This window comes from Neomonachus schauinslandi, chromosome 13, assembly GCF_002201575.2.
Source record: "Neomonachus schauinslandi chromosome 13, ASM220157v2, whole genome shotgun sequence".
In the NCBI taxonomy this organism is placed as follows: Eukaryota; Metazoa; Chordata; class Mammalia; order Carnivora; family Phocidae; genus Neomonachus; species Neomonachus schauinslandi.
This window is the reverse complement of record NC_058415.1, coordinates 60,232,905-60,247,500: the sequence shown is the minus strand read 5'-3', so window position 1 is coordinate 60,247,500 and position 14,596 is coordinate 60,232,905. Positions and strand designations below refer to the sequence as shown.

The following is a 14,596-nucleotide window of genomic DNA, read 5'->3' as shown; positions in this document are numbered from 1 at the left end:
TAGTGAATGGCAGATACCACCATTCTTCTGGCTGTGCAAGCTACGAAAACCACGTCATCCTCAACTCTTCCTCTCCCTAACTTCTCTATCCTACACATTACCCAGTCCTATCGCCTTACCTCCCAAACATCTTGAGCTGACCACCACCATCCAGGATGAGCTAAAATCTGCAACCATCTCCTCTCCGGTCCACCTCCAACCTGATCCCCTCAATGTGACCAGAAAGTTCATTTCAAAACAGAAATCTGATCACACCAGCTTCACACTGTAAACACTCCAGTTACTTCCCACTGCACTTAGAATGCGGACACCACTCCTTCACACAGAGCCCCACAGGGCTCCACCTGACCCAGGCCCAGACACCTCCACCTCAGCTCCCCACTCCAGTCATACCAGCCCTCTCAGGTCCTCACGCTCTCCATTCCCCTCCTCCACAGGGCCTTTGCACGTGTCCCCCCCCCCCCCCGCTTGAGAGGCTCTTTACCACATCTCCCAACAGACCTTGGCTGTCATTGCTTCCTGGGTGTTCTCAGGAAGAGCCTTTTTTAACTCCCCTAAAAACCAGTGTCCTTGACTCACTGGCCCTTAAAAGCCTTCTTCTGCCTGCTTTTTTGGCGCATAATGCAAGAGAGAAAGTCGAGGAAATTCAGCTGATGTCTCTGCTGACCTTTTCAGGCCTCTTCGGGAGTCTCTATATGGGAGAGACCCAATTCCCCTCCCCTCCACTCCATGCTTTCCCCTGCCTTTACTTACTGATGGGATGAGGGAGTAATGGAGGAAGAGCTCCAGGTCCACCGAGCTGACACAGGTGCCATTCAGCTGCCTGGTTCTGAAAAACAGCCAAAACCACATTCACACCATCAGTCACTGCTATAATCACTGACCCATCAGCCTTGAGCATCGCCGGCAGGAGCTTGGCTTGTACCCCACTCAGATCATCTGATCTTTTTTAACTTTGCTTCCTCAGGGCCAGCAACTGCCTACCTGCAATGTGTCTTCCCTACGTGGATTCATCTTCATCCATATTTCTTTCTCCAGCCTGACTATCTATCCAACTGTCCTGCTAACCAGATCTAACTCCTTTCATTCTTTTTTTCAAATTAATTAACTTATTTTTTAAGTAATCTCTACACCCAGCATGGGACTTAAACTCACGACCCCAAGACGAAGAGTCGTACGCTCCACTGAGCCAGCCAGGTCCCCTAGCTCCTTCCTTTCTTGATGACACAGTTGGGGACAGACTCAGGCTCTGTGAGGCCCAACGCTTATCTAATTTGGACATCCTTTTCAAATAAAACTATGAAATCCTCTTACTTTTCGTATTTTCCGGAAAACATACCGCCATGTGAACACTTAACTAAGGTGCCCACCCCTCCCCGCCGAGCCTTGGAAGGGCCTCCCCGTGCAGGGAGGTTGGAGCTTCACTAACTTCACAGGAATGCCGCAGGCATCTGGACCACCGGCGGTGGACTGTGTCCTCTCCCCAGGCTGCAGGAGTGGGATGCTGGGGCCTCGGGTCTAAAACACAACATGCCCTTTGTCTCTCCCCTCTTACTAGAAACCTTTTGACAACATGGCAGTTCTATGACTTCTCTTGACAGGGATCCTCTCCTTTCTGGGCTCCCCCATATTTTGCTCTTACTGCTCGGACTCCACTCCATGCCCTCTGCGCCCTCATGGCCACTCGCAGATCTGCACGGACTCTGTCTCCCTCCATCTCGACTCCAGGCTTCCTTCCCCCACAACTCCTGCCCTTCCCTCAGAGGTCTCAGGGGAGAGCACTCCTCGGGGAAACCCGTGAGCAGGGCACCTTCCCCTGCAGTTCTTTAAAACCCCGATATTCCCCAGGTATGTGTAGCCACGGGTCTGAAAGATCCTAGAAGTGGTGGGGAAGGTGAGGGAACCCAGAAATGTGATAGAACCATAAAGATCACACTTCTGCTCTCAGGAAGCACACAGAGCATGTACATCAGTCTGCCCATCCCACACGAAACCCTCAAAATGACAAAGATGTTATTTTTTTAAAAAAAAAGAAAGAAAGAAAACAGATATTTGAAAGCAAGAAGGAGATCTATCAGGGACAGAAACTACTAGAAGACCCTGAATGATGGAGAGCAATTAGGATTACAGCAAAGAAGGGCGCCTGGGTGGCTCAGTCAGTTAAGCGTCTGCCTTCGGCTCAGGTCATGATCCCGGGGTCCTGGGGTCGAGCCCCATGTCAGGCTCCCTGCTCTGCAGGGAGTCTACTTCTCCCTCTCCCTCTGTCCCTCCCCCTGCTTGTGCACGTGCGCGCTCTGTCTCTGTCAAATCAGTAACAGCAAAGAGAAAAAGCATAAGCCAACAAGGCTACACGCTGTGGGGCCACACAAAGGGCTCTACACCCATCATGCAAGAGGGGAAGCAGGACAGGGTTGCCAACAGCCCACCAAACGATGAACTGGGGTCTCACAGAGACCTAGCTGCCCTCCCCTCTCTGCTGACAGCCAGGGGCAATAGGGGTTGTCCCCAGGATTAGCGTATATGGGTCACAGAGAGAAAGAGAGGCAGTGCTCTGGATCACAGGGACCAGATGACCAGCCCCGGAGGTACTCCACCTAGTGGTGCCTCCCCTCCCCCAACCCACTGCCCTGACGGCAGCCTTAGGACGAGCCATCTTCCAGAAAGCAGGCACCCCAGTGGCCACTCAGTCACAAAGATGAGCACACAATCAAGAGCCATCGAACATTTGAGGGAAGATTACACCACAAAAGGGAGCCAAAAACTTTAGAAGGGGCAACTTGCTCTTAAGGAGACAAAGTTAAGTCGGAACCTCTCTGAGCTCATTACTACAGGAAATCCTTTATAAGAAGCATAAATCTAGGAGGAAACAGAGGGGCGCAAAGAGGAACAGCAGGCAAAAAAAATTGGCAGAATTTACTGTTAACCCCCAGCACAGGATTTTAAGAAAATATACATTTAAATAAATACATACATATGTAAATATATATAAGACATTTATAAAGATATATCTATCTAGATCTATCTATAGATATATCTTTACATATAGATAACATTCTTAGAAACACAAGGTTGCAAAAGACCGTCTGGAAAAAAAAAGTGGAAGAAATTCTCAAGAAATAAGAAAGAGGATTCTAGGAAGAAGCAACACCTAACAGAGAAATGAGTAAAATATATTGTTAAATATCAGGGCACCTGGGTGGCTCAGTCGGTTAAGCATCCAACTCTTGATTTTGGCTCAGGCCATGATCTCAGGGTTGTGGGATTGAGCCCCACGTCCAGCTCTGAGCTCAGCACAGTCTGCTGGGGATTGTCTCCCTCTCCCTCTGCTGCCTAACCCCCCCCACCCCCTGCTCATGCTTTCTCTAAATAAATAAATACCTCGGTGAGTAGTTATTGTGACACATAATATGTGAAATGACAAATTGGAGGTAAAATACCAGGTGATATCCCATAGCGGGGAGGGGAGGGGTGGGAACAAGTGTGGACACAGAGGGGAGAACAGCACCATCACATTCTCTTGCTTAGCAGGATGATGGAGAAAACTGTTTTCTCTTGCTGGGCATTATAAGAAAAATGCAGTTCTAAGTATGTATGTTAAAAATTCATAGGTAATTGCCAGAAGAATACAAATACAGTGTAAACCTGTATATTAAAAAATATCTATGGAAGAAAGAAAATTCAATCACTCCAACAAACTACAGGAAGAGAAAAAAATAAGATCAAGATTAGAAGAGAAATTAAGATAAAATGCTATCTTATCTATTAAATTGGGAATTATTGAAAATACTACCCAGTATTACTGAAGGTTAAGACAAGTTAGTATCCATTTACTGGTAGTAAGAGTGTTAACTGGTATAAACATTCTGTGAATTAATTTTGCAATATATACACCAAGAACCTTCCAAATACAGCAATTCCACTTCTAGGAATTCTACTTCTGAAAAATACAAGCTAAGGAAATACTCAAAAAGGTGCCTAAAGATAGGCTCAGATTCTCTCTGTCTCTCTATCCCTCACTCTGTCAATCTCTCTCTAGCATGTATATAACATTTGAAATGTAATATATGCTCATTGCAAAAAACTCAAAATATGTACAAATGTATAAAGTAATAAATAAAAACCCTTTCTCCTTCCATAACTATGCAAATTTATAACCTCTACAGCGTTAAGCAAAAATGGGATCTGACGACACTTGATTTCTTCATTTAACCAAGGAAAGAAAATGCATTTACTAAGGAAAGGAAATTTCTCGTGTCAATATATATGGACCCATCAGACTCTTCTGGATGGGTGGCTGCCCACACAGATTCACCAGCAGGCCTGTCTCCTGCTCGAAGGGCTGAGCCGAGAACTGGTCTGGCAGTAGCTGGAAACAGGTGAGCTCAGGGAGGGTGGACAGAGCAGCTCTCTAGCTAATGGGTCCACAGCTGTGGCGTCTGGTCCCCCTGGGCTCCACACCCTCTCCGGCAGCCACCGCCATGAACATATGACACCTACTGCGGACAACCCAAGCTCAAAAGCCACTGAGACCCCTTCCTGGCAGGCCCAGGGCTGGTGGGCAGGTGTGCTGAAGGGCGACCGTCCACAGGGCTGCAGCAAAACAACAGCCCCAAATGTAGAAGACCCGCTCTCCACGGATGATGCCTTGGAAATGTGTGGATGCCTTGGACTGTTAAGTGAAAGAAAATTCCTGCTTGATCCCAAGTTGTGAAGAGCGGTCATCTCTGGGTAGTGGGATTTGAGGTCATTCTACTGCCTTCTCGTGACTTTTTTCTGAATTGCAGTACCCAGAGATATGCCGCTTGACAGCTGTGTCCATCTATCCGAGTGCTAAGAACAGTGTCTGCACCAAGCAGAGGCAATAAACACGTGTTGAATGAATGAATGGGTTGCTCTGTGACCAGGGAAAAAACTAACGGTTGTCCCTAAGCCATACAACAGCATTCTGAAGTGAAGATGTGTGTGAAATCAGCATAAAGGCAAAACATGCAAGGTTTGTGGTGGCACAAATTACAAATCTTTAATTAAACAATTCTTAATAAAATGCTATGAGGGCCAATATGAGGCGTGCTACATAGCTGGTGCATCTAGAACATGGGGCATCCCAATTCCCAGCTCCTTTCTCCAACCCCCCACCCCGCCCGTTGATCCCATGTCAGTGGGAGGTGGGGTCTCTGTGCTCCCACAATCCTTCTGCTTCCTTTGGCCCTCACATTATCACTATGGAAATAAGTTAAGGTATGATATATGATAACAACTTTCCTTAATGGATGTGTCACTTAATTATGTGTCGCTATGGCCTCGGCGTTCTGCTATTTTGGATTATCTAATCTTTGCAGGAATCTTGGGGGGGGGCAGGCTGTGTTATCTCCTTTTAAAAATGAGGAACTGAAGCCAGGAGAGGCTTCACACCCCACCCGGAAGAAGGTGAGGCTGCACGTGACCATCCTCCCAGCCCCAGCTGCCAGCTCACGGGCCTCCTTGGAGCTGCTAGAGGTGCCTGGGCGCCCAGCCTGCGGCAGACTCACCCCTGATTCCCACGGTCAGCCCAGCTCCCGGCACGGAGAGGCTCAGCAATGTCTGTTAAATTTAAGAAACAAAACAGAGGATCACAGAGGAAGGGAGGGAAAAATAAAACAAGATGAAATCAGAGAGGGAGACAAACCATAAGAGACTTTTCTTTTTTTTTTTTATTTGACAGAGAGAGACACAGCGAGAGAGGGAACACAAGCAGGGGGAGTGGGAGAGGGAGAAGCAGGCTTCCCGCCGAGCAGGGAGCCCGACGCGGGGCTCGATCCCAGGACCCTGGGACCATGACCTGAGCCGAAGGCAGACGCTCAACGCCTGAGCCACCCAGGCGCCCCCATAAGAGACTCTTAACCACAGGAAACAAACGGAGGGTTGCTGGAGGGGGGGTGGTGGGGGGATGGCTGATGGACATTAAAGAGGGCATGTGATGTAATGAGCACTGGGTATAAGACTGATGAATCTCTACCTCTGAAACCAATAATATACTATATGTTAATTGAATTTAAATAAAAAAATAAAATAAATATGAAGAAAAAAAAGAACTGTCGTGGGGAATGTCAGGTCTACGCGTTTGGTCGACGTCAACTCCCTCTGAGCTGGTTAAGCAGAAGAATGCTTTCTTCATGTTCCAACTATCAAGTTTTCAAGAGTAAGTAAATACTTTAGAGAAAAAAAAAATCCACGGGAACTTCTCTCAGGAATCTGAGGCCCAGAGCGGGCCAGTGAGCAGACAAAGTCAGGATGCCCAGGACTATCCGAGGCATACTCAGTGAGTTCCGGCACTGGCCTCCTCGTGGGTGGGCAGCAGCAGAGCTGCTCAGTGCAGAGAAGGATTAGGGAAAGAGGAAGAGGTGTGTGTGTGTGGGTGTGTGTGTGCACGCTCGTGTGCATGTATCTAGGTACCTACGTGTGCAGGTGCCTGCCTGTCCACGTGATGCCTGCAGCAATGTAGTAGCCTGTGTGTTGGGGTGTCTGATTCTGGGCCAGCCCTGACCCACCTCCGTGAACCCATCAGTCCCCTCACGCACAGCCTCCCTGCGATTCTGCCAGAGTTTGCGGCAGATGTAAGAGTGTGCTCAGGCTGGCTTGTACCAGCTTGGGACCCTCCCATTATCAGGAATTTTGCCAGCCAGTTGTTCAACACCACCACTGTTAAAAACTAAACTATATAAACTTATCATTAAATAAGTTGTATTAAAAAGAAAGGTAATAAAGACTCAAAACCCATCACTTTCTAATGATGTTACTGTCATCTATGCTCTTGAGGTTATTTACATCTATTGTATCCGCATGATGGAAACTCAGCGTGCCACTGAGCATCTCTTCCCACACTCAAAGTTCACCAACATCAAGTTGGGAATATTTATATCGTGTTGGGAATATTTACACCATGGAAACTGGCAAACCTACAAATCAGGGCTTGCTTTACTGTTTTGTAGAGTGTCTATAAAGCGGCAGAGAAAATGTTAATAATGCAGGTTACATTTGAACGTATGTTTGTAGCCATGACACTGTGAATAGCCAAAAAAAAAAAATTGAGGAAATATTCTTTCAGAATTCGAAAACGCTTATCCCATTCATCTTAGAGAAATAGTTTCCGTCAATTGATGAACAAGTGAAGTTCTGACCTAACCCTTGTCTTCATTATTTCACATTTGTCTTACTCATTAATGTAAATAAAACGATCAAATAACATTCATGTCAAAATGATGCCTATTCATCAATTGCAGGTTGGCTACAGATAAAAGAGTTCAGCAAAAACCAATGAAAGCATTCCATGAGAATTAATTGGCTGTATGGAATCTGTAATAAAGAGCATTGTATATTTCATTATTTATAAGTTGTTTGATACATCTGTTATGTCAGTACAACTTATGTTAAACATTTTTTTTTTTTCCAGAGAGCCAATTGTTACACATTCCCTGGCCCACCACTGGGCAGACGTGGCCCTGGCTCTGGGCATGGGCATGGGCAAGAATAATGAGGATGTTCGGGGCGCCTGGGTGGCTCAGTCGTTGGGCGTCTGCCTTCAGCTCAGGTCATGATCCCACATCAGGCTCCCTGCTCAGCAGGGGAAGCCTGCTTCTCCCTCTCCCACTCCCCCTGCTTGTGTTCCCTCTCTCGCTATATCTCTCTCTGTCAAATAAATAAATGAAATCTTTAAAAAAAAAAAAAAGAATAATGAGGATGTTTGAGTCTGGAAACTGATGTCAATATAAATTATGCTTTGGGAGAAAGAAAAGTTTAGAGGAAAAAACACAGGAGGGGGCCAGAGCCCCAACCTAACCTCTTCTCCCATGAGGAGAAAATGAGGAGATCGGATCAGTTCAGTGTTTTTAAGTTTTTTGACTACAAGTCATAGCTGTGGCCAAGTACACACTATAGCCATGACCCAGTTCACAGGTGTGTGTATGCGTGTGTACCCATGTAAAACAAATTTTCACAACAAAATACCCTTCATATGCACGACGTCCTCTAGTAGTATTTTTAATCTGATTTAATTCTCTTCATTTTGTTCTGGCCCATTCTATTTTGTAAAATGCTGGTCATAACCACTAAATTAATTTTACAGCCCATTAATGCTTCTCAATCAGTTGCTTGAAAAAAAAAAACCCTGACTAGGAGATGATCACGAGGGCAGGGGGCCCCCCATCCCTGAAGGCCTCTGACTCACGGCACCCTCCACAAGCATTTGTCCTTGCACCAAGGGGTTCCCAAACACCAGGCCTTGCAGGTGAGATCATCTGGAAACTCTAGCTCAGGCCCTTATCAGTCTGCCCTTTGGGACATTGAACCAGCCTCCTGGCCCTGGTTCATCTCCCTGGTGCCAGAGTCCGTCCCTCGGCGCTCCCCTGGGAAAGTACTCTCCACAGCTCCTCAGCCACATGGCTCCCTGGCACTCATCACTTCCTGTTGCAGGTGCCTTCTTCAGGTCTGAGCTCTCACTCTTAGCCTGGGCCTTTCCAAAGCAAGAAACATTTCACTCAGCTTTAAACTCCAACTATCTGCCATCTCAGCCCTACTCCTATCTAGCTTCTGACTTGGGACAGGTACATAACAAATCCAAGTGGGTGCTGAATGAATGAAGGAAAAAGGAAGGAAGGAAGGGGGAGGAGGGGAGAGGGAGAATGAGAAATACGCAGCACTGGGTGTGGTGGGCTTGCATGTGGCACAGCTGTGTCCTGTCCACCCCCGACGGAAAATGCTCTCATCCACCCAGTCATGGAACCACAGACTCCCACCCAGTCACCAGAAGGCTCTGGAATCCAACCCCTTCAGATGCTTGAACGCCTTCTAGGACCCTCCCCGCCACACCCATACCCATGCAGCCAAGATGTCTCCTTTGGGCACTTCCGGTGGGGGGGCATCCTCTCCCCCACAAAGCCCACCCTTCCATCTCACCGAGTCAGCGGGGTCTGGAGGGAACTGAAGCCAGACAGACCTGAGAGCCAGCCCAGCCCCACCACTCAGCCGCTTTGTGACCATGGGTGAGCCATGCCTTCTCTGGGCCTTACTCCTCCTCATCCTGAAAGTGGGTCTAATGCCTTCCTTCCAGGCTATCCTGACGATTAGACACAGTGAGTCAAGTGCCCACCTCATGCTCAATGAGAGCTGATGTTCTTTTCCATCCTGTTCCTGCTTTTGCACAGTTCTGACCAAAGAAAAGGGATTTTCCTGCTGCTGGGCTGAAAAGGTCCTCTTGCTGGCTATGTTTCCACCTCCTCAGACCCCAGACCCTGTCTGCTCCTCTGTCCTTGGAGTGTCTGTCCTTGAGCCCTTCTCAATCCACTGCACGGCACAGCCTGGCGTCCCTGGCCTCCTGCTAGGCAGGGGGTAGCAGGGAAGCCCCTGCCCCTGGCCCCCTGACCATGCAGTGGACTGAAGTCCTTCAGCTGGTTAACCCGTAGCCACAGCGGCCGCCCACACTTGGCCCCGTGACCCATCTCCCACTTCCATGCTGCTAGCAGGGGGGCCCAAAGCACAGCACCTGGGCCCAGAAGAGCCCCGCTGCCCTCCAGAGCCGCTGGCTTCTGAGACCCTCACGTAAAGAGGACTGGCCAGGAACGACTGCTTCGAGGCCACCCAGCTCTGCTGCTGAGTGCCGTGGCTCCTCGGGCCCAGAGGACCCACATGTCTCAGTCTGGTCACTTGTGAATCGAGAAGGTTGAACTGCTTGGGGCACAGCCCACTGTCATCGCAGCCAGCCCACTGCTGGGAAGTGTCTCCTCCTGGGTCCGCATCCCCACTGGATGGGGAGCTCCCTAGGGGCTGAGACCCTTCATGTCTATTCATGTCTATGAGCCCGGCTCCTGGCCCAGCATATGGCCCCAGCAGGTGCTCACTAAGGTTCCCTCAGTGGGTGGAGGGACGGCTGACATTTCTCGAGGGCCCACTGTGCACCAAGCTATGCTTTTAGGGCTGTACATTAGCGAACTTCGTCCTCATGACAGCCCTGTGACAGAGGCACTATTCACCCCATTTCTCAGATGAGGAAACAGAGGCACTGAAAGGTCCAGAAGCTTGTCCAAGCCTCCCCAGCTAGTAAGTGGTGGAGCCAGCAGGACTCAAACCCTGGCAATGTGGACCGTCACTTAAGAAGTTTCTGTCAGTCAGAAGACATGAACAGACATTTCTCCAAAGAAGACATCCAAATGGCCAACTGACACATGAAAAAATGCTCAACATCGCTCGGCATCAGGGAAATCCAAATCAAAACCTCAATGAGATACCACCTCACACCAGTCAGAATGGCTAAAATTAACAAGTCAGGAAACGACAGATGTTGGCGAGGATGCGGAGAAAGGGGAACCCTCCTGCACTGTTGGTGGGAATGCAAGCTGGTGCAGCCACTCTGGAAAACAGCATGGAGGTGCCTCAAAAAGTTGAAAATAGAGCTACCCTACGACCCAGCAATTACACTACTGGGTGTTTACCCCAAAGATACAAATGTAGTGATCCGAAGGGGTACGTGCACCCCAATGTTTATAGCAGCGATGTCCACAATAGACAAACTATGGAAAGAGCCAAGATGTCCATCAACAGATGAATGGATAAAGAAGATGTGGTCCATATATACAATGGAATATTAGTCAGCCATCAGAAAGGATGAATACCCAACTTTTACATCAACATGGATGGAACTGGAGGAGATCATGCTAAGTGAAATAAGTCAAGCAGAGAAAGTCAATTATCATATGGTTTCACTTATTTGTGGAACATAAGGAATAGCATGGAGGACATTAGGAGAAGGAAAGGAAAAATGAAGGGGGGGAATCAGAGGCGGAGACGAACCATGAGAGACTATGGACTCTGAGAAACAAACTGAGGGTTTTAGAGGGGAGGGAGGTGGGGGGATGGGTTAGCATGGTGATGGGTATTAAGGAGGGCACGTATTGCATGGAGCTCTGGGTGTTACACGCAAACAATGAATCGTGGACCACTACATCAAAATCTAATGATGTATTGTATGGTGACTCATATAACATAATAAAAATTAAAAAAAAAAAAGAACTTTCTGTCACATTTTAGGGCTCTTCGATGTCATATTCCATGCCTGTGGCCATGGCAGTCTGAATGCTCTCGGACGAAGACTGGAGACGCACAGGGGCTTGTGAAGCTTTGACCTTGTGCACCAGGTCATTCCTGCACAGCTTTAAGAGTTCCATGGGGGGAAGCAAACTTCCTTCACACCTGAGATGCATGACGAAATGATAGGCTGTCTAGAGCGGGGGAGCAGGTGGCGGGGCCCACAAAACCAGACTGGCTGTGGGATTCAGTGATGGGAATAGGCAGGTTCGATATACTATTCCCTCTTCTTCTGTATAAATGTGTATACTTCCAATTTTAAGACTTTAAATTGTTTAAACAAAATAAAATTAAGTCCATGACTATCATAAAACCCACACAGGTGGCCCCAGGGCTTCTGTCTTCTCTGTGTCCAAATCCATTTCCTTCTCTTTTGCCTTGACTACTCCCATTCATTTTGCCCTTGCTTTTCAGCTAGAAATAGTCAGCTCTGATCGGTAACCTCCTTTAGAGCGCGTGTATGGAGTGTTTTCATGCTCATGTGGGACCTCAGATCTGTCTGGAGGGAAGAGCCTGGGATTTGGCGTCAAATACCTTGCAACCTGGGGTCAATCATTTCTCCTCCTGCAGCCTCAGTTGCCTGTCTGTGGAATGGGTTGAATGCCAGCCCGATGTCTAGCACATGATAAACCTTCAACAAATGCTACCTATTATTATTGTTGTCTTATTAAGTGAGAAGAAATGAAAATGTACATTGCTTTATTGGACAGTTAGGAATGGTTGGGAGTAGAAAAATGGGCTTCTGTCTTCTTCAATCACCAATTTTTTTCATGGTAACCCTCTCTGAACTTTCCAGACATGGGTGAAAACACCCCCATACACACCCACCCGGGCTGGCCATTCCTAGCTGTGCAGAAACCTCAAAGGAATGGGCGAGGTGAAAGCAAAGGAGAATAAAGATAAGTTATTATCTTACTGAATCTTTCACAACCTGTGCAGCATGGATTCCTATTCCCACTTCATGGGTGGGAAAACTGAGGCTTTAGAGAGATGAAGTAAATGCCCAAACCCACTCAGCTAGTGAGTGGGAGAGCTGGAATGTGAACACTTCTTCTATTTTCTAAACAGGAAACAGACTCACACATTAAAATTACACTAAGGTCCGGGATGCCTGGGTGGCTCAGTCGGTTAAGCGTCTGCCTTCAGCTCAGGTCATGATCCGAGGGTCCTGGGATCGAGCCCCGCATCGGGCTCCCTGCTCAGTGGAGAGCCTGCTTCTCCCTCTCCCTCTGCCTGCCACTCCCCCTGCTTGTGCTCTCTCTCTCTCTGACAAATAAATAAGTAAAATCTTTAAAATTACACTAAGACATTGATAATGGCTCCATGTCAGGGGTCCTCAGAGAAAACAGTGATGCCTACTCTTCTGGAATGGACAACACGCTCAGGCCTGAGCCCTGCCCTGTGCGAAGGGCCTGACTAGCCAGCCTGGGTGCAGGGCCATGACCATGATAAAGAGGAGGTCCTGGGAGGGACACCTGGAGGCCGTGGGGGACACGGGACTGACTTCAAAAGAATGTCAGGGGCCCAGAGGGCACAACAGCCCCATGGGGTGAGTCACGTTCTCTGGGTGCAGTCCAGACTTTTATTCTAAGTCCAGACCATACAGCCAATTGCCTGCCTCCTGGTCATCTCATTTTGGATATCCCACAGCACTCCAGTCCTGCGTGTCCCAACCAAACACTCCTGCCAACCTGCTCCTCCTCAGGGGTCCTCATGTCAGGAATGGCACCGCTGTCCCCCCATTCGGCCAAGCCAGAGACCCAGAGGCACGCTCTCCAATATACCCCCAGATCAAGCCCAGTCAGGTGGACTCTCCAATCCCTGCTGAATCCAGACACGTCTCTGCCCCCCACCCCCAGCCTCAGTCTAAGCTAACCTCTCCCTCACCCTCACCTGGATTCAGGGTAGAATTCCTGTCACATCTCACGCCTCCTGCACTGCCCCCCACCCCGTCCGTCCTCTACCCTGTGACCAGGGGGGCCTTCCTGAAGTCCACCTCCAACCACACCACCCTGCTCCCTCTCAGCCCAAGGAGCCCAGCAGGACAGAGGAGAAAGAGACGGGTGCCCTCCGGCTTCCTGGTTCCCATCCCCCAGCACTCCGCTGACTCCCCTCTCTGTCCACCTGTCCTCCAGGCCACCCTCCAGTCTGTTTCCTGCCCCACGTCCTTCTCCACCCCCTGTCCTCAGGCTCCTGCCCTCAGGCTCCCGCCCTCGCTCCCCGTGCCCGGGGCTCCAGGGACAGCTACGCCCCCGCTTTTCCAAAGTTCACATTACGCCACTTCCCTTTTACAGAAGCCCTACATGAGTCCCTGGTTCCACTAGCCAAAAGAAATCCACGGGGGAGTTTCCCCTTTACGAAAAAAGGCCAAAAGCAAAAAGTGTCCAGCGTTTGTTTCACAGCAAGCCGGGAGAGAAGCAGCAGGGACTCTGGGAGTGAGAGGGACCCCCATCACACCCCTTCCCCGGGAGACACCCCGGGAGACACATGTCCACCAAGCCGCCAGCGCTTTGAACTGCGTCCGTGAGCCCTGGTGCTTTATCTCCATTTAGTTTGTGCATCTGTTAGCAAGATGTGTCTTAGGGTAACAGAAAAGCCTGAGAACAGTTATTTTGGGGTCTGGGAGCACTCAAAAGTTCTTCCACATAATGGCTTTACAGCATTCTGGCTTCTGAAAGGTTTCATAGCGGACAGTGGGGAAGCCTGTATCTGCTTTCCCAAGTGACCCCCGGCATGTCTGTCTGTCCACGACTCCTCTCCTGCCTCTCACCCTCCACGACACCCCCTCGACAACCTAACCAGACACACTAGGACACCAGAAAGTAACAGTTCTACTTTCTCTCATATTTTGGGCTAGTCTTTTCCGTTCTTAGATCATTTAAGATGAAATATTTAAGTTCCAATGATTTTGGGTGAGAATTCTTAATGGCTGGCATTTGGACCGGACTGTCAGGTCTCAAAGTCCCTTCACATTCTCTCCTCATGTGATCTTCCCAAAGCTGGGGGTTAGGTGGGTCAGGGTTATTACACCTGATTTATAAATGAGGAAACTGAGGCACTCAGATTTTCCAGAAACTAAAGGGCCAGGAGTCCAACCCAGCTCCTCCAACACCATACCTGGGCTCTTCCAATTCCACTCTGGCTCCGAACTGGAGATAAACAGAAATCTGTTCACTGACCCAGGAACCCATCCGTGGTTCCTGTCCACCTAGCCAGCCTACCTACAAGTCAGCTAACCTGATGCCTTTCTGCCAGTTTCCACGAGTCGCCAACATCAAAGAAGACAGTTGCCAAGAACATGCAGTTGTCCAGCAGGCTCGTCTTCAGTCTGACCCCAATAACTCACCTCGAGGTTGTGGAAAGCATCTCAGCAGGGAAGCGGTGCATGTGGCCCCAGTGAACAATCTGCTTCTCGGGGCTGTGCTTCGAGCTTCTCCAGCCTCTTGGTTATTGACTGCTTCTGATATTCTGGTGTTCTGCC

General features: G+C 48.9%; 1 protein-coding gene across 1 annotated transcript in view; it reads right to left on the bottom strand.

Annotated features, from left to right (window-relative positions):
* LOC110581608 (stimulated by retinoic acid gene 6 protein-like) overlaps window positions 1-14,596 on the bottom strand; it is a 49,443-nt gene extending 34,847 nt beyond the window's left edge. Inside the window, exons 1-2 of the mRNA XM_021691528.2 lie at window positions 14,462-14,596; window positions 754-829 (exon numbers count right to left, since the gene is read on the bottom strand). Of these exons, the coding sequence (XP_021547203.2) occupies window positions 754-829; window positions 14,462-14,502 (117 nt within the window). The 5' untranslated portion in view covers window positions 14,503-14,596. The remainder of the gene's footprint in view (window positions 1-753; window positions 830-14,461) is intronic.